Source organism: Colossoma macropomum, unplaced genomic scaffold (genome assembly GCF_904425465.1).
Source record: "Colossoma macropomum unplaced genomic scaffold, Colossoma_macropomum, whole genome shotgun sequence".
NCBI lineage: Eukaryota > Metazoa > Chordata > Actinopteri > Characiformes > Serrasalmidae > Colossoma > Colossoma macropomum.
In genome coordinates, this window is record NW_023494804.1 from 23,333,106 (window position 1) to 23,359,654 (window position 26,549).

Below are 26,549 nucleotides of genomic sequence, written 5' to 3' on the forward strand. Positions count from 1 at the left end.
GGTAAAAAGCTTTCTTTGCATGTGAAAAGTCAAAAGCACCTTTTGACTTTCAAGGCTGTGTTGCTTTCTCTCTCTTTCTCTCTCATCCTATGTCTCTCTGTATCCTTCCTCACATTTCTCCTAATTCTGCTCTTCACAAAGTGTTGTTTTTTTTTCTTATGTTTCCGAGCGCTTCCTGTGCGCCCTGCCGCCTCCATACGGCGCAGTAATTTATTGGCTCCTGCTCGCTGGTTTGTCAGAAGAACAGATGTTGTCTTCCTGCAGAGGTGGCAGGCTCAGGCACATTTAGCGTGCATGCCACAGGGCATGGAGGCTGCCCCGCGCCAGTTGCGACGCTGGAGCTCAACAGAGCCCACCGCCTGGCACCGCCACCCGGCTGTTTCCCTCACTTTATTTATAGATGACGTTCTACTGACAAATCAACCTATAAACAAGATTAACCACTCCCGCAGGTCAGGGCCATTTGGTTGATATGGTTTGGTAGACGAAGAGGACGTGATCCCAACACAACATTGAGATGGTTAGTCAGGGCAGGGCTTTGGGACCTATTCTGCTCTGTCATTGGAAGACTAAGCAAATAACAAATATGTATGAGGCATAGCTTCTCCTGCAGCAGAGCGTTTGAAGATTTGAATGCATTAGCTTTGTAAAAAATCAAATTTCACACAGTGTAGTTGATCGGCCAGGAAAAAGTCAGGATAATGTAGCTAACAAGTAATAGAAGCTTATACCCTAACAATTAGCAGTGTAAAAACTGCACGATTAAATTATGGTGTACATGCCTCAAACCATATGGAGATGTTAAGTCAAATAGACATGCTTTACAACCTGTAGAGTGCAGAACTGTGCATATAATGGTGCATATAGCCATTCAGAATGCAGCTGACAGTATATGGCCAGCTCAACACCTTACACGGCCAGAATTTCATTACACACTTTCATAACCTAAGAATAGCTTAACCAGTTTCCATTGAAGTCCTGAAGTTACTGAATAATAAGCTTTAGTATATAATAAGCCTTTGATTTTAAAGGATTAATATGCAATAGAGACCAGACCTCTCTGGGTAGAGAATGAGGCTATGGCTAATCGACTATGGATTAAAAGGAAAATTGAACTTTTGTACATTTGATTTTTCACAAAACAATCACTTTAGCATGCTGTTGTCAACGCAGAGTATAGAGATAGAGATACAGGCGGAGTAAGAGAGAGACAAAGAGAGACAGTCCTAGCCCCATCTCTTCGTGACAGATGTCCGCCCAGGGCTAGGGAACTGATGAAGAAATAGATAATTATATTACGAGTCATAGATCACTGAGTGTCAAATGGCTCCTCTCTGCTTCTGCTCAGCGTAGAGGAGTTCAAGCAAGTCCATGATCTGCAGAAATGACCCCAAAGTAGAAAAAAACCCAGCAAGTTGATCATCATCATCACTGTCATCCTTCAAATCCTTTCGTCTGGCAACCTGTTCAAGCCCTTCGTTTGGCAACTGTTCCATATGCCTCGCCATGTACGATCATAGCGTATGAGCAGAAGGACAGAATTCATAAACATTAGACAACATTGCCGTAACCGCGATGCCGTTTGGACATATTTTCCCCACGTCTCGCAGCGGCGGAGGCAGAAATCTGGGCCTGCATCCAGAAGAGCAGGCAAGCTGTGCTGTCTGTGTTGTGTTTATCAACAGACAGCCTGATTCGCCAAACCCCACCCACCCCTGAAAAATCATGCATTTGAAGCTGCTATTCACAGCCTCATAGTCATTTTATTATGTGCTCGTAGCGGCCGTAAACAGCACCATGATTATACACAACCACCCTCACACAGGCTCCTCATGGAGGAAAAAGCATCCTGTGTGCATCTCGCTGTGGGGTGTCTGCTTATTTAGCCTCCCGGTAATGGGCCAGGCTGCGTGGTGTGGTCAGCATGCCGGGTGGTCAGGGTTGCGCTCGCTGCCGGAGCAGGAAAGCACTATTCATGGAGGCTGTATTTTAAGGGTCCTTGTGGAAGCCGAGTAAACAGAGTGTTTCTGAACTAGCATACAGAGGCTGGTTCATGGCCGGACACGTTTTCAACTCAGTTACTCATTTCTAGTGGACACACAGAGTGGGAGGTAAATGTGAGTGGCATTGGGGTTATCTGAGTTTGGCTCAGAGCTATTAGTGTCCCCAGGTTTGATGAGATTAATGGGGAAAAACGAACTGTATTGTATGAGGTAAATGGAGTAGGTTCATTAGTAAGGTTAGCCCTTAGAAATCTATCATTCTATCTAGTCATTTTGCGACACATTATTTTTTTAAAGGTTACATGAATACTTTATTATTTATGTTGTTATGTAATGTATTGCACTTGCAATTCATTTACAGTCAACGGAGTTGAGTCTGCACCTCCTAATTACGTAATTTATTGCATATGTAGTTTATATGTAGTAAATAAATTCTGGTTCCATTGACTTACACTGAAAGTAGAGTATGTTTTTTACTTCTCCTGTAAAGTTATCATTTTGGAGAACAAGGTTTTGTTTTCCAACAACAGTGAATCATATCAACTCATATCATATCTGCAAATCAACTGCATTTCAGACATTTATGTTTGTCTTAATAAAAGACATTGGAGAAATGTAAAATGTTTTTTTTTCTATTTGCCAAAAAATGACTATACTTTTATCTGTCAAGTGTTTTTTTTGTGTAGTCTTCTAGCTTTGAATGTAAATCTGCACAATCACAGAAACAATCAATACTGGAGTCTTCTGCTTATTTGCTTATTTAGATTGCTTCTCCCAGTTTAATTTGCTTCATGCATTGATTTTGTGTGCTAACATTAAAAATCAGGCTAATTGAGAAGAAAAAACGTTGTAAAAACTTTCAAAATGGTAACATTTCAGGAGGAAACACATTCTTAACTTTGAATGGAAATTAAAGGAATAATCTTTTATTTCCAAGTCATTTTGGGGTATTTCTTTTGCTCCATTTATCCTGAAATGTTCACACATTATAAATGACAGGTGGCATTTTAAAATTCTGTTACAAAAACTGACAAAAATGGAAATAAAAGGTTTTGCAAAGTGTGTAGGAGTGTCTAATTATCACATCATGCCAGGTGTTCTATAATAAGAAGCTGATCAGACTGTAAAGCAGGCAGCACACTAACACACCAGACAGTTTAGTGCTCGAGATAAACTAAACACACGCGCTTGAGCAGAATTATGATTGTTTGTGATAAATGTTTGTCTACAGGTTTTCCATCACCCATCTTTCTGTTTTGTTAGAGTTATGTTGACAGTTATGTTTTCATCATTCACATTCACATTATGTTACTGACTGGACGTTTACAGTCTTCCCACAATTTCTGCTCTTGTTTAAGTGAGCTGTGAAAGAAAATAATTGGGCATGTTATCACTGTGTCTTCTAGGGATTATACAGGGTAAAGTGATGGGCAGCAGTTTGAGACCAAAGTCATTAATTTGTAAAACAGTCTTCAGGCATTTTATCTGAAAATAATCATAAAGCGTTCATTGTCTATTTCTACTGTGGTCATTATCGCTGAGAAAAATTCATGGCTCAGCCTGCCACTGACACCATAAGCATTTATTGATATCAGTATTTCAGCCACACAAATGTTTCATGAATTCATCAAAAGAGTCCCCATTCAAAGCTTAAGTGATTGCAAAAAATTGTGGTATTAAAGAGAATTTTTTTAAATTTCTGTATAATTCAACTGTTAAGATGAATGACAAAGTCATTCAGAGTAGTTTAATGATAAATACATCATTGTAGAGAAACTTACCAACTCAGATTTCTTTGCAGTAATGATAATAGTAACCATGGGTTGCGATGTCTACAACCCAAATACAGCCATTTTATTTACTATCCAAAACCAACAGTGAACCTACACTGAGTTGCATATGCAATTTTGAATATCAAAGTAGTAGCAAATCCAAAAAGGTTTTACTTAAAGTATTCTTTAAGTACAGTTTTGCCATATAATGCTCTGCATGAACTCTCTGCCATTAATGGATTAAAAATGTACATTTTAACCCAAAAGCATGTCTCAAAACTATTGTGAAACTGCATCTCAGGCATTGGATAGTGTCTTTATGATCATTTCATGTAAGAGCTTTCTGTGAGGGAGATTTTTGAGCCATTAAACTCTTCAAACTGGTCTGGTTTCTGTCACCACCACTGCGAATAATTCACTGTAAAAACTCTAGAAAAGCACAATTCACATCATACTACTCTGAATGACTTGCAAGCTAGTCATATATGCTCCTGTAGCTTATGGCACCAATGGTGTTAATTTAAACCAGAGGCTTGAGCTATCCAGATATGGCTGACAGAAATCTTCCCAGCATGCTCTAGGGGAATGAAGCCTATCAATGCTAAATGGGCCTCGGCCGCCCACAGTCCTGCCCTGTTTGCTTTGGTTTGATACACTCAGGAGGGTCAGGAGGTTAGTGACCTGTGTTTGGTTAGGGAGCTTTTCGGGGTGTAGAACAAGTCCAGTCCTGTAGACGCAATCCAGATGGCTAACCTCCACTAGCCTAGCTCAAACACAGCTATGCATGCATGCTCACGCACACAAGCCCACACACGCACCTAAACACACATTTACTCAACACACACACACACATACTGAATGTAGACAGGTGCTAAAAGAGACGTCCTGTGCTTGCTGATGCTGTATCGATTTCTTTGTTCAAATGCACGAACCATCCCAGCAGCCTGGAGGTTGCAGTCGCCTCATCAGGCAGGCCTTGACAGGATTGATGCTGTCTTTAGCATACTATTAAAGACGAAGCCCAGGCCTAGAGGTCAAGCTTATTGAATGCATGCATGTACAGGCCACTCGCCATGCACCTCTGTAGCACAAATGCTAATCTGAGTGATTTCTGATAGCATCAGATTGATGGTGGAATTAGTGTCAGGAGGGGCCCAGGAAGCAAGGCTGTAATTACAGGAGATGGGCTTCTGTAGGAGTGCATGTGTTGTGGAGGATTTGAGCTCTGGCTGAAATTGAGATTATAGTTATGGATCTCTGATTAAGGCACATACAAAACCTGATTATGTGGGAATTAGAATTTTAGGCCGTTTCAGCGTGTGTAAATACACATCCTTGCCTTGTTCCTCAAAACAGTAGGAAATAGCTTTGTCTGCCCAGCTTCCAACCTAATATATCTGCATAGTTCAGTACTAAATCTAACTCTGTAAATGGATAAAAGTGTTGTTAAAATAGCACTATGCAACAGCATGGCATGTTAGATGTTAGGAGCTATTCCAATGTAATTACCATGCAATTACATACTCATTACACAGTAGTTACAGAAATATGACTACTCCTAGTTATTTAATAAAGTATATTTTCATTTGATTTACATTCTGTTTTGAGAGGTTTAAGTTCTCTCATAGTTTTTCTGTTTTGTTTTGACCTCAAAAACTGACACATTCTTTCTGTTATACACGACTGTAATAAATTTCTCTTTGTGTTCTTAAAAATGCAAACGTGATACAGATTAAAAGTTTTAGTTGAAGATTTTTCTGCTTAATTTAATGAGTGAAAAATAATCAATAACATCTTACAACATGCTTTATTATTGTTGGCGATAACTGTCAGTTTCCTGAACAAAGTTAAGCCTAACAAGTCATCAGTAGTGGCCCTTTTTCTCCAGGCTTACTACTCAGGATCACTGTAAAAAAGTTTTGGCACCCCTGGTCAAATTATGTTTGAACTATGTTTTGTTGTAATTTTTTTAAAAAAGCATGTGTAATTTACAGAGAATTTTAATGAAAAACTGCTGTTTATTTTGTGAAGTCAACATATTACAAACAAACAAATACATAAATAGAAAATGTGTTCTGTGTAAAAAGTATGGGATATATTTGCTCATTTTTCCAATATGTTAAACTCAAATTTTGCAGAAAAATGACATTTTTAGGTGTTTTTCTGTAGAGGAAGTGCTAATTTTTGCTTATTTTCACTTAGAAAATCAACAAAATGTGTAATTTGTCCAGGGCTATTCAAATTTTTGCATATGGCTCTATGTAAATGAGATTAATTGACTCGATTCAAAACCCCTAGAACTCACAATCTGTTTTTTACACCGTGTGAAGTTCCAGTTTAAGCTGCGAACTTTACAGCACATCAGGTGAGAAGCTGTGAAAACTCTTCAGAAGAATTTCTAATCAAAGCCTCTCACTTGTAACTCCTGCAAGGCAGCATCCTCTCTGCACTCAGCTCTATGACTAACCTTACAGGTCCACCTAAGGTTCTTCTTCTTTTTTATACGTATATTAATTTATTTTCCACCATGCCCAGCTGCCGTTAGTGCCATTTGCATTAAACGTCTAGCCTAATCTTCACATCCCTTTAAAGCAGATAGATTCATAATGGGAAACACTTTCACACATTCAGAGGTTTTCCCAAGGAGAGATGGGTGGAAGGTGGAAAATAAAACAGACAATAAAAGGGGTTGGGGGGGGCTTTTATGATTATTGTTGGTATGTCAGTCAGCGGTATGTTGGGACTTCTCTGGCTGGGCCTGGGATTCTATTTTGTGATACTTCATACCCTCTCTCACCCGTATTCAGCCTGGAATTTCCAATTTAAATGCAAATTGTACAGGACATCACAAAGAACCTGAAACGAGAGAGAGAAAATCATTCAGTAGCCCCAATGAATTATATATTTTAATTAAGCACTGAGCGAAATGCCTATTCAGCACCAAAAAGCCATAAATAAAAAATGAATAAATAAATATGGAAGTAGATGAAGGGAAGAGAAATGATTCTCTATTGGCTGGTATTATTATAAAATCCTCAGTGCCACAGGGTGTCATTAAGAAAAAAAGATCCTGAGCTGTCAGATATCAAACTTATTGTTCCAGAGTTTGATAGGCTAAATGCTACTTACGGGCAAGAGAGAAAGAGTGGAATTCTAAAGCGGTGACAGGGAGATGCAATTTTAATTTCACTGCTGTCAGTACGCTTTATTTCTGTAATGCTGGAATAAATATGGAGTGTCAATCAACAGATATCCTCCAGTACTTCACTGGATGGCTGACTTAAAACTTTCCAGAAACCAAAATAAAAGACAAACTGTGGTTTTGAGCAGTGATGGTAATTGAAAATATCAAAATAGCACAGTTGTAATGGTTTGATATTTCAGTCACAGAATTCATTTAAAAACACTTGCACTAGCAAATTGGTCAGTGATGAACTCCGCCATAGATCTTGTTTATAAATTAGTATACAATTTCAATTCAGTATCAAAAAAACAGTGAACACTCAAAACTGAGTCACAGTTTGAAACTGCATCGATAAGGTTTTCTGAGGGTCTCGATAGGTGGTAATCAAATTTCAAGTCTTGACAAAAAAAAGAATGTAGAAAGATAACTGCACCATATTATTTATCATTTAATTTTTTTTTGCAAAATTCTTCAAATGTTGATTAACGTTAGAAGCTGAAGCCTGCATTTTGCCTGCAAAGTAATTGAGTTCTAGACTTCATAACTTCAGAACGGTTTAAGCTACAGATATGATCCACTTATCAGACCATACAGCAGACCTGACCCTAACTAGATTGCCATCGAGCTGTGACATCAGCATCAGTGAGCAGTTTGGCTTGGAAAATCCTAAAATTTATTGCTTAGTTTTAGCCTTCAAAGCCAAGAATGTGACTTGTGATGTGATTCACACATCAGATCACTCAGCAGACTCTGCCCTCACAATCCAGTGATTTTATCCACTTGTGACTATCCATCAGCCAGCAATCCAGCTCCAAAATCACCTACAACCCACTTGCTACTGCTATATTACATCTCTACTTTTAGCTTTCATATTGTAAACAAATGGTTAAAAATAGCAACATGATTCACACACCAGAACACTCAGAGGAACCTGCCATCACTAGCCAGAGTGAGAGAAACCAGCTTTATCACACAACCCAGAAATACAGCACAAAAACATGGCCAGATCCACCATAAAACCTGCTATCAGCTCTCTGCTCTAGCCTTCATATGGCAACAAATAGGATTAAAACATCTTAAAAATAAATATTTTCAATTTCCAGTCAAAAGGAAAGAGGAAAGTCTATGAAAAAATTTAAATAAGTGAAAACAATAGAAGTTTCCAAAACTGGAAAATCCAGCCAACTTCTAAGACTGAACTTTGAAGCTGTGGAAAATATCCTTGCAGAATTCTGTGAAAAACTGAGTGCAGGTCTCTCAAAAAGAATGAAAGCTGTACTAAATGTAAAGAGCGGACACAATAACTACTGCAAAATTTGACATATTTACAATGTGGTCTATTCTTTTCCAGAGCATTCCAAGAGCCCTAAATGCCTTATATTTCAAACTAAGAAAATAGTTTCCTGTCTTATTTTGACTTCAGTAAATGTACATTCTGTGTTTAATGAGCAGTGAATCTGGTGTGAACTCAATCTTGTGATAAAAGTCTAGCTTAACAGTCCAACACATAAACAGAGCTCTAATATGTGGCTGAGCAAAACATCCTCCATCTTAACTGTGTGGACAGACAACAGTACCCCACAAATATTATGTTTGCATTGCACACTTATCTCTTTGACGCCGGAGCCAAAAACGAATGAACAGCGCTGGAATAGGGCTAAGCACTTTCATGTTAGCAAGCTAGTGTTGTGATAAGATTCATAGCTAAATACCCTTAGCGTGTTAGCCTCCCCTGTGCTGCTACATGATGATTTCCTGTCTAACTCCAATAAATAACTACCATTGGGATCTTGGGAAACAATTAACTGGTGCAAAAAGTGTATTAGTCTTCTGCTTGAGTGCCCTCCCACGGCTTACTTTGTGTTCTTAACTGGGAAAAAATGTTTTTCTCTTGCCTCAAACGTTTGTATAGAGCGTCTGCTTCTGAAAAATGCTCGTCTTTGTGTTGTTCTAACTGTAGGGTCCTTTTAATGTTTGAAATCTGGGATATGCTTAGAGGGATGGATTGAGACCCCAACCCTGAGGAGTGTTGTTCTTGGTCTGAGTTTCAGATGCTTGACTCAGGGAGTCTTCTGAGGAACAGAGGAACGGAGCAAGGGAGAGAGAGATGTGCTGCACATCAAAAGTTTGGGGACACCTAGCTTATCATAATGTTTTTAATATGAAAGTGCATGCCCCCTTTGTTGGTTTGCAATAACTTGATATATTAAAGACTAAGCAGGCTCAGTTTGAGCATAACTATATCATGCTTGGCAATATTTGTGAAAGTGCTATATTAGAATAATGCCACATTTTATCCCCTTGCTGTGATGTCAGCACTCGTCCGCACTCAAACCTTTCTGCTGTTTGAACCACCTTTAGGCCACAAGGGTTTCAGTCCGTGCTTTTAGTTTGGAAAAGAAACCTGTCAAAACTAGGACTGGATATTGTTTTTGATATTGACACCAATACCTTGATTTCAATGTAATGCTTTTTTGACACGTACTTTTCCGTTACAAACCACAAGTAGGTGTGGCCTGTTTACTTACCAAATGCAGTTAGGCAGCCAACCAGCAGTCTAGATTTTGGAACAAGTCTGCCTCACAGATGCTAACACTGATTACTTAGGTCTTGATATTGTGTACTGAATAAGAGAATGTTTCGATATATACAATGATTGAAGTAATTTAGTTGATAGGTGGTCAAATAGAAATAAAATGTTGTGGCTCCCAAGGTAGTCTGGTTTTTGTCGAAAGCTTTCTAAGAGGTTCCACGGTGATGACATACATTCTTTATTACCTTAAATGTCTTATATTTCAAGCTAAGAAAATAGTTTTCTGTCTTGTTTTGACTTCAGCAAATGTACATTCTGTGTTTAATGAGCAATGAATCTGGTGTGAACTCAACCTTGTGATAAAAGTCTAGCTTAACAGTCCAACACATATACGCAGCTCTAATGAGTGGCTGAGCAAAACCTAAACATCCTCCATCTTAACTGTGTGGACAGACAACAGTACCGCACAAATATTATGTTTGCATTGCACACTTATCTCTTTGACGCTGGAGCCAAAGACAAATGGAAGCGCTGGAATAGGGCTAAGTACTTTCATGTTAGCAAGGAAGCGGTGGGATAAGATTCATAACTAAATACCCTTAGCATGATACATACAAAGATAAAGACCCTTAGTGTGATACATACTAAGATAAAGACCCTTAGTGTGATACATACTAAGATAAATACCCTTAGCATGATACATGCTTTTCATTTACAAACTGCAAGTGGGTGTGGCCTCTAACTTACAGAACAGTTAGGCAGCCAATCATCAGTCTAGATTTTAGAACACACCTGTCTATGGGCTCACAAATGCTAATACTAATAACTTAGATCTTAAAATTTGATATTGAATAAGATAATTATTTGATATGTGCTATGATTGAAGTAATTTAATTGATATTGTGAAAGTATTGAATTTCATACCTAGCCCTATTTAAATCATTATACAGGCAAAATCTGCAAAGGAACACTCTTTGATTACCATTAAACTAAGTGTTCAAGCTATATCTATCCAAAATATCCAGAAATATGTCCTTTCATTGCAACTGTTGTGAGGTTGGCCAGTCTTATTAGTGAAAATCTCATTGGATCTAATACAAAACTGTAACATACTCAGTGTTAGTCACAATATGGAAATTTAGAGTGTGATTTTTAATGTATGTGTGAAAGGTCACACTGTTATGATAGATGAGGAGTCATTTTTTGTTGTGCTACAATAATATGGTGCCAAATGATCACTTCCTACCACTATAGATCTGATTAGCTTCAACAGATAAAACCACCGTTAGTCTGGCACTAACTTAACATTGTACATCCAATAGAATGCTAGCAGAAATTGGCATTACTGTAGTGTAGCATATTATCTCTTCTTAAATAAACTTTGTATTTGTCTTTATTTTACACTCTCCAAGCTGGGACTGATTTATTTGGCACTGATGGTATGACATGTTATTAACACTATTTATAATGCATTATACTAACAATACATACTGTATAATAAACATGGCTATAAAGTGTAATTCAGTGCAATTCATTTTTATAAATATGTATAACCATGGTTATAATGTTGTATGAATGCATTATAACATGTTATAAATGTGTGTATAGATGCTTACAAAGGTGACATTCATAGAAAGTGTTACCGAAATTTCTTCTTAAAACCCCAGTTTTCTCAACAATTCTGACATTCGCCTTTGTTTTATTAATTGGGATTTGTTCTTAGATAAGAACAGCATTGACACACACTCAAGACCAGAAAAGTGCAAACAATTCCGCAGTTTAAGAACATGTCTGGAATCTGACATAGGCATTTTCTTAGGACCTTTCCCAAGAACAAGATTAGGAAAAACTTAGGACGATATTGGTGACTGAGGCCCAAAGTCATATAGCAAATCTAAACATTAAATCTAAAGTTTAATCTCTAAACTCTAAGCTTCTAAATTTATTAGGCTGTAAGAGATTTTTGCCAATATTCTGTAAAGCTAACTAATGACAGTTGCTATGACCGAATGCATTTGTGGGTGGAGCATGAACAGGTCAGATGAAAATAAGGGGTGGCGGGGTTTACACTGCTTTTGAACACTCCTTCTGGCTGTGTGTCTATTGTTGGGGTAATGTTTAGGCAAAACGTTGTTGCTTGCCCTTTTAGAAAGTGACCTACTATTAACTAGTAAGTGTTGCGATCAAAAAAATGCTAAGATATAAAAACAACTCCCTTGCTAATTTTGATCTGTCGAATCGCAGAGTTCAGAGTCCTTCCTTTTCATCTGATTGTTCATCACAGAAATGATGCTCATGATGTTGAAACTTGGCCATTTCAAATTGAACTTTTTTCAAGTCAGTGAGACTGGAGTGCACAAATGAACACATAAAATGTGAGGTGCTCAATATACATCTCTCAAATTGAAAGGTCCCCCTAAGAGTGAGGAAATAAAGTTTAAAAAGGATTTGAGGTGAACTCAAACTTTTCACAGTGGGTGAGTAGAGAGCGGAAAGGAGGCGGAAGTGGACAGAGAGAGTTGGCAAGCGAAGGGAAGGAGAGGAAGAGGGGATTAGGCTGTGTGAGTGAGGATTTTGGCCGAGTTTGGGGGGGGGGCATGATGTTGTCTGAGGAGGAGCGAGAGACCAGTGAGCAGTAGTGTACTTGGCAGAAAAGCCCGAAAACATCCGCAGACATACAGAGCCTGGCATTGTCTACTTCTCTCTGTCTCTATGTCTTTCTCTCTCTCTCAGTACCCTCTCTTTTACTCAGTACCCTGGGGCCAGAGTGAGAAGGCTGAGGTCAGGCCTCTCTGACTCCACTGGCCCTTTAAAGCTGCGCGCACATGTGTCTGTGTGAGGAGTTAGCCTTCTCTGTAGATGCTCGTTCTCCTGACCACTGTAAGATGAGACTGAGAGAGAGAGAGAGAGAGAGAGAGAGAGAGAGAAAAGTGGAGAGGGTGGGGGATGAGGAGTTACAGTAGATAGATAGATAGATAGATAGATAGATAGAGGGGGGTTAAGAGAGATAGAAACGAGAAAGAGTGAGAGAGAGATAAAGAGAGAGGGGAAGGATGAAGAGAGAAAGGGAGAGAGAGAGAGATAAAGAGAGAATGGAAGGGTGAAGGGTTGAGAGAGAGAAAAAGAGAAGAGCGAGAGAGACTGAGAAAAGGGGGAATGAGAAAAAGGTAATACGAAAGCAAGAGACAGAGATAGGGTGACAGGAGTGAGAGGATGTGTTGGACAAGGAGAGAGATAGAGAGAGAGATAGAGAGAGAAGGAAGGTTGAGAGGAGAAAAGAGAAAGACAGGAGAGATGAGAGGAGAGAGGAGGGGGTGGGGGGGTGAGGAGCCAGTCACAGAGAGTGAGTAAGCGAGTAAGGAAGAGTGAGAGAGAGAGGAGAGTGGAGAGGGCGGGGGATGAGGAGATACAGAGAGAGGGAGAGAGAGAGAGAGAGGGAGAGAGAGGAATCTCCTGATGTTGGCTGGTCATCAGTGCTGCTGGGTGGGTGTTTCTGGCCGGAAGCTGACCGTCGCCCCTGTGTGTGTGTGTTTGCAGATGGCCAACATTGTGACGTCGGTGTGCTGTGTGGTGCTCGCGGCGGTGGTGGTGGTCTATGCCCAGAGACGCAGCCAGCAAGGTAAGACCTTCCTCTTCTTCTCTTGTCCACCCTTGTACAGCACACTGTACGTTCTCCCTGCGATTACTTCCTCTTTCTCTCGGTGGGTGGGTCCAGGCTTTGACATGGGGGCTGCGTCTTTTAACCAGTTAAACTCTAAAAGTCAGTTTACCACATCCTCACAAGATTACGCCTATAGGATTTTTAATGGTGAGACACCACTGGCATTGCAGTTTAGTCCAAGACTATGACTAATCCATATTCAAGGAACCAAAGCTGGGATTATTATGCAGTTATTATATAAATCTTATTATCTGCAGATTAATTATCCAGTAACTACTGTGAATTCTCTGGGAAGTTTATGAGAGTGAGGAAGGGCAATAGAGTTTAAAGCGTTTATCTTTGGAACTCTGTTTTGCTTTTTACAAATCTTATAATCTTATGTCCTCTCCTTCACCCACAGCCCTCTCTCTGTCTCTCTCTCTCTCTCTCTCTCTCTCTCTCTCTCTGTCTCTCTGTCTCTCTGTCTCTCTCTCTCTCTGTATCTCTCTGTCTCTCTCTGTCTGTCTCTCTCTCTCTCTCTCTCTCTCTCTCTGTCTCAATTCACTTCAGTGGTGCTTTATTGGCATGAGTGTAACAAGATATGATATTGTATTTCTCTCCCCCCCCCACCTCTCTGTTTTCTCTTTCGTGCATCTGACTTTCTTTTTCTCTCTTTTTCTGTCATGTTATAAATCTTTCTCTCTCACTTTCTTTCTCTCTCTTTGTCTCTCTCTTAGTCTCCCTCTCATATATGTTTCTTTGACTCCATCTCACTCTATGTCCTCCTTCTGTTTCACACCATCTCAAACTCTCTCCCACTCTCTCTCTCTCTCTCTCTCTCTCTCTCTCTCTCTCTCTGGGTTCTGTGTCTGGGTGAAACAGAGGAGTCACAGTGTGAGTACAGGGGCAGACTGATATCACCTGACTGCAGGGTGGGGTGTGTTAGACATGGCCTAGTTGTCTGTAGAGAGACTGCCCTGTCACAGGGTCAAACACAGAGCTCAGCAACAAAGCCCTGAAAGATTAAGCAGAGAATCAAAAGGAAGGGCAGTGTGTGTGTGTGTGTGTGTGTGTGTGTGTGTGTGTGTGTGTATGTAGAGAGAGATCATGTTGTCGGTGATCGTCTCTCATATGCTTGTGTGAATATCCATTGAGCTGCTGTTTCACTGAGAAGCTGATGACACTTCAGATGACTTCAACTGATGTATAGAAATGACTGAGGCTTTACACACTGCAGTGACATCACATACGCACAGATACCAGCTTATCAGCCCAGCACACATGTTGTGTAGAACATTTATCTGTTGTTATGAAGTTGCAGTGAGGTAGTAATTCATTCATGATCCAGACATGATTTATGATAGTCTTAAATGTGCTCCCACTCTGCAGTAAGTTACCAGACAGAGATAAGATCTAACTATGTTCTTAACTAAAAGTTTTTAAACAGAATTCGAGAGATTTATCTCAGTGTTGAGGCAAAAAAGTTATGTAACTAGTTTACTGAAGCTTTCTTAACAGAATTAGGGGTCATTCAGACGTCTTCTTTGTAAATGCGATGCGCTGTGCGTCCCAAAAGTAGGACGCACTTCTTAGAGGTGGGTTATCACATTTAACCCTCTGTTACACACATTATGAGAGCCATTTAAAAACTTCACTTTCTTGCATTGACTTTTCTTGCAATTCAAAAACAAAAAAATAAAATAATGTGTGCAGGGGTCCTTTTGCAGTATGTTGCCTTGAGGCAACATTGTGAGACTATGGAAAGAAATGACATAGAGCCATGTTCGCTGAAGTGGTGAGACCTGGCTGAGTGACTGGCTAAATCCGTTCCACTGTCGCACAGTGTTGCTTCTAGGCAACAAACCTATTTCTGCAAATTCTCATAACAAAAAAAAAAAACTTGATACTGAATGTTAAAAAAGAGGTTTAAATGTGCCCTAAGAGATAGTATGACCAAGTACATGCTTTTTATTGACTTACTTAAACTATTCCTATGACTGTTATCCCTATTATTTCTTTAAATATGTATAATGTTATTGTAAAGTGTGGAAAATGAGTTTGTTGCCCTGAGGCAACATTGTGCAATACAGGGTTAATTATCAAGTATGTAAATGCAAGACAGGAACATGAGGGAATGTGAAAGATATGAAAGTGACATATTGTGACTGTTTAGACATTTTTCATTTATTGATGCATTTAGTGTCTCAATTTAGAAATGGCTCAAAATGACTTTGAAAGTGGGCTCCCGAGTGGCGCAACCGTCTAAGCGTTGACCCTATCATCAGGAGATCGCGAGTTCGATCCCTGGTGATGCTACAGCCATCCGTAGCCGGGAGTCCGAGAGAGCACAATTGGCCTCGCTCTCTCTGGGTGGGTAGGATGGCCCCTCCTTCTCCCCCCCATCACTCAGCGCAATGCTAGTCAGCGCAGGCGTCTGTTAGCTGACTAACAGATCTGGCGGGTGGTGCTTTCCTCCGAGCGTGTTCGGCTGTTTCACAGTTCTCGGAGGAAGTCTGTGTTAGCCTTCACCCTCCTAGGGTTGATAGCGTCGTGTGTGATTGGGGGAGTCCTAACTAGCGGGTGTAATTGGAGATGACTAAATTGGGGAGAAAAATCGGGTAAAAATTAAAAAAAAATGACTTTGAAAGTAATGAAGCATTTTACTTCTAATAATATAAATAACTTGTAAAACAATAAATAGAAAACTTTTTCAGAAAGTATATTCAGATGTTTGTGTGGAATGATGTACAGCTCTGGTTGTTCAAACTCTAGTTTGTCTTCCATGTTGGGTGAATGACTACAGAGAAGTCTTCCTAAATATTGCGGTGGCTGACATTTGATGCTTTTTTGTGGGTGGTCAGTAGAATGGTGGACGTTTTTCAGCTTAAACACATGGTTTATTCATGTACACAAGCTGCACATGCAAAGAGTGCTTTTTGTGTGCATTGCTCCATTGACAACAATAAAAAGAAGTATGCTTGAGAGAGTTTGAAGTGTTATCTGAACACCCCCTTAGAGACTTTATCTCAGTGTTGAGGCAACTTACCCATCTGTGTTCCACATACAAATACATTTAGCTTTGCACGATGTTGACAAAATTCTTATTCAAACCACTCTGGTGCATATTTAATGTCAAATTATATATATTTCACATGTAAAAGGTCACACTGTTCAGTGGAGGGGTTACATGAATTTTTCATGGTGGCGACCTAGTTTTGATTAACTACAGCAGGTAGAATTTTTTCATTATGCTGTTTCTAACATCATTTAAACCTCACAAAATGCCACGAAAGAATGCACGTGTGTGTGTTGTCTGGATAGATCAATAGATTTTGTTTTCTACAAAGCGTTTCCAGACAGAGATAAAATGTAACTAGTTATTTTCCTTACCAGAACTTTCCTAACAGAATTAAAGAGATTTATCCCAGTGTTGAGGCAATAGATTGCCGCTGGGCGTCTGAGTTGCTCGATCTTAGTTTCTTTGTGTGTCTCAGACTAATTAGTTCAAGATACACAAAGAAATCAATTAGAACAGCTTGAATATTCCAGGGCAGTCAGTTTCCTTCAGATCACAGAGTGGACTCAGCCTGTCATAGAGCTCTAGGCTTTGTGCCTGCAGTTTCTTTTCCAATGATGCTCTCATACTGTCGTCATCATCATCATGACCAAACTACTGCTGTGGTCATCATCTCCTTCGGTCCTAATTACATCATCGCCGTGCCCTGGGCTCTTGCTCTTGGTTTCCGTGGCAGCCCGACTGGTGTGGTTATGTCACTGTGTGATGATGCTTCGGCTTTGTCCAGTAATCTGGTCAGCACTGTTCTCAGCTGACCAAGCTGTAAACTCGATGTGCTGTTGCGAGCTGCAATCTTGCACGTCACTTTAATGTGCTTTGCTCTCACGCACACTCTTGTTTGTTTTTATACAGTGTCAGGACTTGGGTTCATACATATGTGATATGTTCCACATATACAGAACATATGACTGCTGTCAGAACAAAACTTTGTATCTCCAAAGTGGTAACTTTACAGGAGAAGGAAAAAACTTACCTTACTTTTAATGTAAGTCAATGGAACCAGACTTTGTTCCAACTACTTTTGGGCTGTTTCTTTTGGTTCATCCATCATGAAATTTACACACAATATAAAAGGCAACAGGCGTTTTCAAATTATGCCAAAAACTGAAAAACAACAAAAATGGAGATACAAGGTTTTGTTCTGACAGCAGTGATATATACTAAATGTAAAATCTTTTGAATGGAAGCCATTATTACAGCATCTATTCATTTTTGTGGACTCGCTTTCAGCTTTACAAAGGAATCTGCAGGGACATTTTTCCACTCTACTAAAATTCAGCCTAAGACATTTACTGCTTCTTACACTCACAAAAGATGGTTCTTTAAAGGTTCTTTAGTAAAGAAAATAGTTCTATATGGAATCATGAACACACAAAGAACCCTTTGCATGATTAAAGAGTTTTTTGCCTCATGAAAGTGTTTTTCAGATTGATGGAGTCTGTGCTTTATATGGTTCTATGTAGAACCTTTTTTGAAAAGGTATGAAGCACCAAAAAGAGTTCCTCTATTGTTACTAGCTTGACACTGTAACAGCAGAAGAACCCTTTTTGGTGCTATATACAGCCCTTTTTGAAAAGATTCTATATAGAACCATCTACAGCATTGTCTATCAATCTGAAGAGCCATTTAGCGATGCAAAGAACCTTTTAATCATGCAAAGGGCTCTTTGAGTATTCATGGTTCTTTATGAAGCCATTTTCTTTATTAAATAACCATTGAAGAACCCTTGAATTATAAGAATGAAACCCAAAACAATTCCAATTACACATTTAGGCTCATTAGTCCATAAAACCGCACTCCACATCTTAGATGAGCTGTCCAGTTTTGATGTTCTAGTGCAAAATTTCTTCTTACACAATAACAGCTTATTGAAGCTAAATTAGGGCCTTTTGTATAATTTCCTGTTAAGTGTATGTTTTCTGATTTTTTTTTTTCTGACACTGAAAAATGAATATTTTGTATTTAATGGTCCTGTTGACTGGAACTGAAATGTGGTCTCTGACTTTTAGACAGTACTCTAAGTACATATGTATTAGTAAGTGCCTCTATGTAATACATCCCAGAAGTATTACATGTACATAAGTACCTGTAGGTAATAATATGCACAACGCATATTACACACTTTTTGTCCAAAGGTATCCAGACACCGCTTCTACTTCAAAGTCACCTAACTTTACTAACACAGGACTTAAACTACACATAAACAGTTTGTGTAAACCCCAAAGAAAAGCACTGCTAATAGGGATAAAATGAGATGCTACAAAGCAGCCACACACACTAAAGGTCACCATGCCTAATGCCAAGTGTTAGCAAGAGGGTATAGAGCCTATCAGCATTTTACTGTAGAGCAGTGATACTGCGTTCTTTGGAGTGATCGAGCTTCATCCACTACCTCTGGGATGAGTTGTAGTCATCAAGAACTGATCATCCAACATCAATACCTGACCTCACTCTGTGGTCTAAGGGCATTCTCTCAATTTTTTATATTTCTGCTTAAATTTGTCTTTAAATGCATTTGCATAAAATATTATATCTTTATGTTTCATAACAAAATGCTCCAGTATCTTCATCGCTACTTTCTAAAACTGCTGCAGCAGCTCTTTGTGCGCCATTTCACGTGCATCTCTGATGTTGACCGAATGAAGTATAAAGGGTATCTGACATGATAGGTCAGCCCTTAGTGATTTTTCCTGAGTGTTCATTGGTCAGTTTCGCATTAAATGTAGTTGGTCACATGAATCCACCAATTACACTGAGTGAGAGGCAGGTGTGTCTCTCAACCTCTAGTCATAGCCTCTTCACTCTGGATGCCACATACGACCTGTGGCATACGATGGAAGTCACATACGACCTCACGATAACATGGAATCAAAAGGGCGACTCTACAGACTCAGGAAATGTTTAAACTGTATTTCTGTGCTGTATTAGCACTAAGCTAGAGAAATATATATAGAAACATTGAATTTGGTGCACCAGTGAGTTTGTGGGCCCCAGAAGGTTAAAAATGAAAGTTTTAGGTTTTGTAAAAGTACTTTTCAAAGAGTCTGTAGGTTAGCCCCACCTGTGTTTTCTACGTCTTTGGAACATTTTTTCCTGAAAATACACAAAAACAAACCCTCACACACAAACGCGAAGTGTGCTGATGATTGGGATGCTCATCAGCCTCACAGGGAAAGTCTTATGTTTGTATATCTGACTGAGGTATGATTTGATCGTTATAATTAGTGTCAAATACATCCCGAAAGGAGGCAAGGCAAATGCAAACACTGATGTAAATTAATGGAAAATCCTTCTTGCGCAGTAATTATGTGAACACTCTGACAGCACGGGACATCATCATTAAACTTTCAGCACTGCTCATCAGTTCACTAAGGAGATAAATACACCAAATAACGTATACACAAACAATTCGCTCGCTGTTTCCATTTCACAGACGTCTCGGTTATGGAAGCAGAACTGAGACATGAGTGTTTGTTCATTTTTAAAATTTCAACATGCTTGCATGCTTACAGCAGCTGTCTGCTTCTATTGTTCCAATAACAGAGTATCAAAACACTCATCGTTCTGCTTTGAGTGTGGAGTGATTGCTTTGCTCTCATATGTCTGTGATTGTGTACACAACTAGATTTGTGTTCATGCAGAATAGCCAGGAGCTTGGTCGGGGTTGAAGTTTGATTGGCACTAGCTGTCCAGTTCATTGGCCAATACGCATTAGTAAACTGATTCCTTTTGAGTAGAGAAAGAGATATGGGGAATAACGTCAGGGTTTTTTTTTAATGTATTTTTCAGTCATCAAGATGTAAACAGTCATTCAGGGTGGTTTAATGTGAAATGCTCAGTGGTGGACAGTAATGAAGTAACAGTGTACTTCATGACTGCGTTTAAACACTATTTTCTTTTTTTTCCAAGTATCTTTAATTTTATTATCTATTTCCAGTTTTTGAGACTTTTATTTTAATTCCACAACATATGAAAGAATATGACTCTTTTATTTTACATATAAAGCAAACCAATCATAGTGCACCTTTCATTAGATCCCTTCCGTAATAATTGCCCAATTATAGCTTAGCAACTGTAGCTAGGCCTGGACAAGATTTGAGAGGACCCATGAAATTAAATTGGGGACCAATGTCTTACTTTTTTTGCATTTTATTTTTCTGTCCACTTATGATGTTTGTGAGGTTTTATGTACCAAAAACAGTCATAATTCATTTTTACACAACAGTTTTTCAACCTCTCTTTATCCTTTAGAATTAAACAGGCTGTTTTAATCACTGTGCCTTTAAGACTGACAGATGTAAATGAGCATTGTTCTGATTGGCTGCCCTGTATTATGTCCCATTCAAAAAGTAGTCTGGACTGAAACTCTCCTTATATGGCCAAAAATATGCGGACAACCTTCTTATTTATTGAATTCAGATGTTTCAGCCACGCTCATTGCAAGCAGGTGTATAAAAGACAATTGTATAAAAGCACATTGACAAGCAACCTCCTTTATTAAACACTGGCAGTATAATGGGCTGTACTGAAGAGCTCAGTGACTTTAAATGTGACACTATCACAGGATGCCACCTTTGCCACAAGTCACAAGTCAGTTTGTGAAATTCCTGTCTTTCTAAATCTGCCCTGGTCAGCTGTAAGTACTATTATTGTGAAATGAAAGCACCTAGGAACAACGGCAGCTCAGCCACAAAACAGTAGGCCATGCAAACTCACGGAGCAGGGCTTTATTGTATGAGTGGGCACAAATTCCCACAGACACACTCCAAAATCTTGTACAGAGCCTTTCCAGGAGAGTGGAGGTTGCTATAGCTGCAAAGTAGGGCCCACTCCACAATAATGCCTATAGTTTTGGAATGGGATGCCCAAAAAGTTCATGAAAGGAGTGATGGTGAGGTGTTCACATACTTTCGGCCATATAGTGTACCATCAGTGTGAATGGGCGGTGGTGAACTGTTGTGGGCTGAATAGGATTAGTTTTGCATGACATCACAGAACAAAAATTTAAAATGGGCTGTTTTTGCAGCTTAGTTTCCATTTATGGACCATATTGGCTGGTGAGTGAACAATTTAAAAACTTTAGTAATGTTTACGTATATACATTCATATATCAAACGTTTTTATTCCAAAAAAGGAGGGGAAAAATTTGGTTTTCCACAATGTAGACCCTTAAAGATAATGCCATTACATTATGTGGGTATTTTTAAATTTGATATCCAGTATCCCAGAGGTTGGATGGGGAGTAAAACGTTATACAGTTCCTAAACTGAAGACACAAGATTGTTAGAATATCTCACAATGCTTTCAATTTTGATTCCTTAGTATATATAAAAACAATTTTTGCACTTTAACTCAAGAATATAAATACAGCACTTGTCATTTACAGAGAGCATCTCTATTTTCACTCAGGCACTGAAAATGTTCCATTCTAGAGAAATTTACCGAGTCAGAATTGCTCAGGTTTTGGCCTAAAACATATTAAAATCCATTCATGTGCAAGAGGTGCATAATAATCTGCAGAGAAAGCTTGTAAAGAAATGATAAAATCTGACTCAGTAAGTGTCTTTTTAAACAACTATTCACATCAAACCACTCAGAATGACTATGTTTAAATCTAAATGACAAAACTATGCAGATATTTAGGTGGAATTCCCCTTTAACAATTACATATCAGCTTATGGGATAAAAGTACAACCTCTGTTAAATGGCAAGGTTCATATATTTTAAAGTTCTCATAAATGCACATGCTACATACACTGTCCACTTTATGAGCACCATTACCTTGTACTTCCACTCACTGGCCACTTTATAAGCTTCGCATACCTTATTGGTCTGCCATATAGGTGTACAGTTACACACTGTAGCCCATTTGTTTCCCTGCACAGTTTAACAGCAGCTCTCTTCCGCATTCTTCATTGGTCAGTTTATGACCACTGTTGATCAGATGTTATTTGTCTACTGTTGGAGAGCTGAGGATAGCTAAGATAAACTGTGCATGGCAACAGATGGGCTATGGCCTGTAAATGTACCAGTATGCAAAGTGTTTCCAATAAAGTGGACAATGATTGTATACTGTATTTTTTTATAGTTAATAGTTTGATAAATACTCCACCTAGAATCAACAAGCACAAAGCCCTCTGACAACCATTACAGGGTAGAAATAATGTAACAGCTGCTTTTCTTTACTTTGTACACCAATATTTTAGCATCCGTCTTTATCAAATAACACTTCATTTATTTTATTTTCCAGTCAAAACAGCCATTAAGTACAACTTACTCATTTTTAGGAGATATTTCTAAGGAGGATGTAAAAGTTTACAAAACTTTAGTTAAATATTATAAAAAGACATAGAAAATGGGACTTCAAGAAAGCATGCAAGACCTATTAGACCACCAAAACTGTCCCCGTCAGATAAACAGCACTTAAGGCTTTTCATCTTTGAGAGAGAGGAGAAAATCAAGCTCCACTATTGTTTCACATCTGAAAAAATCCACAGGAGTTTCTGTCCATCCTTCCACTGTGTGTAGATTTGTAAAGTTGGAGCTTAGATTACTTGGATGGTGAGTAGCAGAAAAAGCAACCAACTTCTAAGACTGAACTTTGGAGATGTGGAAAAGTATCCCTGCAGATTTCTTTACAAAAACTGAAAGCAAGACTTCTAAAAAGAATTAAAATTGTGACTTGTACTTAATGGCTGTTTGACTAGAAATGAAATAAACGAAGGGTGATATCTGAGTTTTGCGCAGTCCTGTAGTTTGAGGAGAAGCTATCCAGATGTTGTTTACAGCTACAGTCATGTTACTTTAAAAGCTCAACTTCTAATTAAGCACAAAAATTAGAGCTGGGATATTTTAATAAATATTATTGGCTGATGATGACAATTTTGTCATTAAGAAACTGGTTAGATTCCAGTGTTAATTCTTTTTCTTTAAGACTCTCCCACTCTGTCTCTCTCTCTCTCTCTTTGCATGTGTCTCTCTCTTTCAAGATCTCACCCTCTTTCTCCACCAGGAACGAGCAGACAAAGCCTCTTTTCATTCCATCAATCACAGAGCTGGAAGTCCAGACAAGCCCATCACTGACTCTTTAATTATTCATGAGCTCCTAAGTGCAAATGAGACGGAATGTATCTGTGCACCCACTGTCCCGTCCACCTCCCGTTCTGCTGAGTGGGCCAGTACTGCTGCCTTTAATCTATCGCTTATTTTAGCCCACAGTATCTATAGGGTCCGTACTTCTCCAGTATCCGGTTGGTGACTCCCTTGCAGTATCAACGCTAAGTGCAGAATGAGAGGAGCGATGGGGATTAACCCTTCTTTACATGCTAAAGGCTACATATGCCTCATGCTGGCTTTCTGACTTACAGGACTGCAAGCAAATGGACAGCATGTCTGAATGTACATATGGGATTAGGGCAAATCTTTCGGCCTGGGTGGTAAATCCCTGATTACTGCCCAGCCACTTCTCAGCTTGATTGAAAGCAGGAACTTTTTCACGTCTTCCCTAAATAGGATCTGTTGGAACTAGAGGCATTGATGGCTCTAGGGATGGCTGCAGTGACTGGAAATATATCTGCATTAATGCCATATGTGTGCAAAGTCATTAAGTAAGAAGCCTTGCTCAATAGTGGAATAGAGTAATAATAGAGAATAGAGAAAACAAATAAGAAAAAATGAATGAATGAAGTGCTATAAACTAACAGACATTTCAAGACAGGGATGCACCAATGTGAGAATTGTTGGCCGGTGCTGATGTTTTTCATGCTTATATCATGCTGACGGTGATACATAAACATTAATATAATGTAGAAATTGGGACTCCATTGCCTGGATTAGCATTAGAAATATACCATTTTGTTGCTGTCCAAAGAAAAATGAGTATTTCCAAAATTCTAATTTCACAGGAGAGAGTAAAAATGTTCTTTACTTTAAACGTAAGTAAATATAAAGAGATTTTTTTCTAAGCAATTTTGGAGCATTTCTATTGGTCCAATTATTATATTTTTTATAATTTCAATATAAAATGCACAACTTAAAGAACAGCTGCTGGGCTCAGATATGGTAGAAAAATAAAAATTGGGAAAAAAACTGACATACTTTTTTTTTTGACAGCGACAGTTTTTTCTGAAAGGTTATGAGTTCAGTACATTCAATAAAATACAGTTATTTTAGCATTTTAGCAACCCTCTCTTTGGAGTACAATTAATACATTATTAAATAGCATTTGAAATATTAGCCAAATCTAATTATATATCCAACGTCGTTAAGTGTTTTAATCAATTATCTGTCAATGCCAATATGATTCGAACATCGTCATCAGGCCTGTGCAGAGGCAATTTAGTGCTCAAAGAAGTTAAGTGCAATGTAAACATGACTTAAAAGGTATTAAAATGTTCAAACAGTATATGCCAATCATGCTTAGACATTAATTATTTTTCAGATAAACCAAACATAGTGTTGAGTTGTTCCTAAGTCACCCATTGGCATCCCAGCTTCCAGCGTGCAAAGCCATGATATTACTCACCACACTTTGTAATCACGTTGGAAAATTTAGGTATAACTATTTCAGAGCTCCAAAAACTGTTTTTCACAATAATGAAAACTTGTCACTGTTAACACCTTTATTGCTGACATTATATTTGGTTGTTGTTCAAAATAATCGTATTATGGAATGTAACACTTAAAGAGATTATCAGTGTTTATTGGTGAGATTTATAGCCCTGAGGTGATGAGGTGAGGTGCATTAGAGGTCGGAGTTTCTGAGGAGAGCCACAGGTACATGGTAGTGCACCAGAGGGGGTGCTGAAGAGCAACAAACCTCATAGAACTCAAGTCAAACCATGAACTGTTGAAGAATCTTGAAAATCTTCGGAAGAAATATTAAAGGCAATTATTATACACAGTGACCAATTGCACTTGTACTGTCTGAGGGCAAAGGGACAGAGGCTTAAAGCCAAGCTGATCATTGTGCTTAGCTAAGTCAAGAGGATTTCAAACTTGACTTATTGTGATCACTTTGCACTACTGTCATCCAGTGGTGCAACTAGGATCTTATGGGCCCCAATGCAAAAAATGAATAATTGAAAACACAAGTTGTTTTTTACTTGTTAGTAAGAAGTTGATGATCCAAATAAATGCAAATTCAGTCTCCTGCCTAACTACCTACTTGACATTTTAAATGATAAGTGTTAAGTATATTATGTTTCAGGTTTTGAAGGATCTGTTTTGGATTGAATTGGTTACCATGGATGAGATGCATTATAAATAAGAGGAAGACAAATAGACATCAGGGCTGTCTGTGTAGTGTTGATGGAAGCTAACTGGTGAGGTATGTTATTATGAACATGGATCTTTCTGCGAGTGTGGGTGTACCATTCTGTCAGTATCTATAAAAGGGGCCCAGTAAATATTTTAGAGGGCACAGTCACTGTGGTCCTGGTTGCTGCTGGCCCCCTGCACGATTGCCCCACCCTCCCAGTAGATACTATACTGATGTCGTCTATTGCAACATTATGATTGATATGATAGCTTAGCCAGTGTCTTTAAAAAAGCACTCTCAGTTCGCTGAATGGATAGTGTTGTTATCTACTGTAAATAAAATTCTAATTCAAAGCACAGTCGCAGCATAAAATTAGACTATATAGGCTGCAAAATGCTTTATGTTTTGGTTACCATATCCACCCTTCCAGTAGTGTTTAGCTGCAGGCTGCTGATTTCAAGATGGGCAGAAGAAACCCCTATTTAGGCTTAAATATAAACTGCTACCACTTTAGCCACATTAGCTCGTTAACTACCAAGTACTCACCAAAAGAATGTCTTTTGAGGGGAAATTCCACTGATTTTCTGCATAACCGAATGATTAAGATGTAAACAAAGTCATTCAGAGTGGTTTAATGTGAAATGCTGCTTACCTGGTTAGAACTGTTCGCATTGGTGGTGAAAGGAACCAGGTATCTAAAGCATTTAATGCCTCTTAAAAAGGTTCTTCACTGAAAGTTATTACATAAAATGATTACAAATATGCTGCCTGATGCTGAGACATTGATTTATGATAGTTATGAGACAAAGTTTTGGTCTAATATACATGTAGGTGTTCTTAGGCAAAATATCCCCCAAAGAAAATGTATTTTTTTCTGATTTACCACTATTGTACCATTATCAACATTGCATATTACATTGACATCACAGAGACATATGAGACATATGTGAGTTTGCTGATTGTTTTGAATTGCAAATAAATTAATAAATAGATTCTTTATGATACATCATTCCATATTCTAAACAGTTTACTTCTGCCAAAGTTTGACCTGATGCTAATGTTAGCTTCCACACCAACACTTT

At 38.7% G+C, this 26,549-nt stretch overlaps 1 protein-coding gene across 2 annotated transcripts in view; it reads left to right on the top strand.

Annotated features, from left to right (window-relative positions):
• The window catches only part of cntfr (ciliary neurotrophic factor receptor), a 227,207-nt gene that overhangs the window by 67,554 nt on the left and 133,104 nt on the right, over positions 1–26,549 (top strand). For both annotated transcript variants that reach the window (XM_036595220.1, XM_036595221.1), the window contains exon 2: positions 13,030–13,111. In XM_036595220.1, coding sequence (XP_036451113.1) covers positions 13,030–13,111 — 82 coding nt within the window. The remainder of the gene's footprint in view (positions 1–13,029; positions 13,112–26,549) is intronic.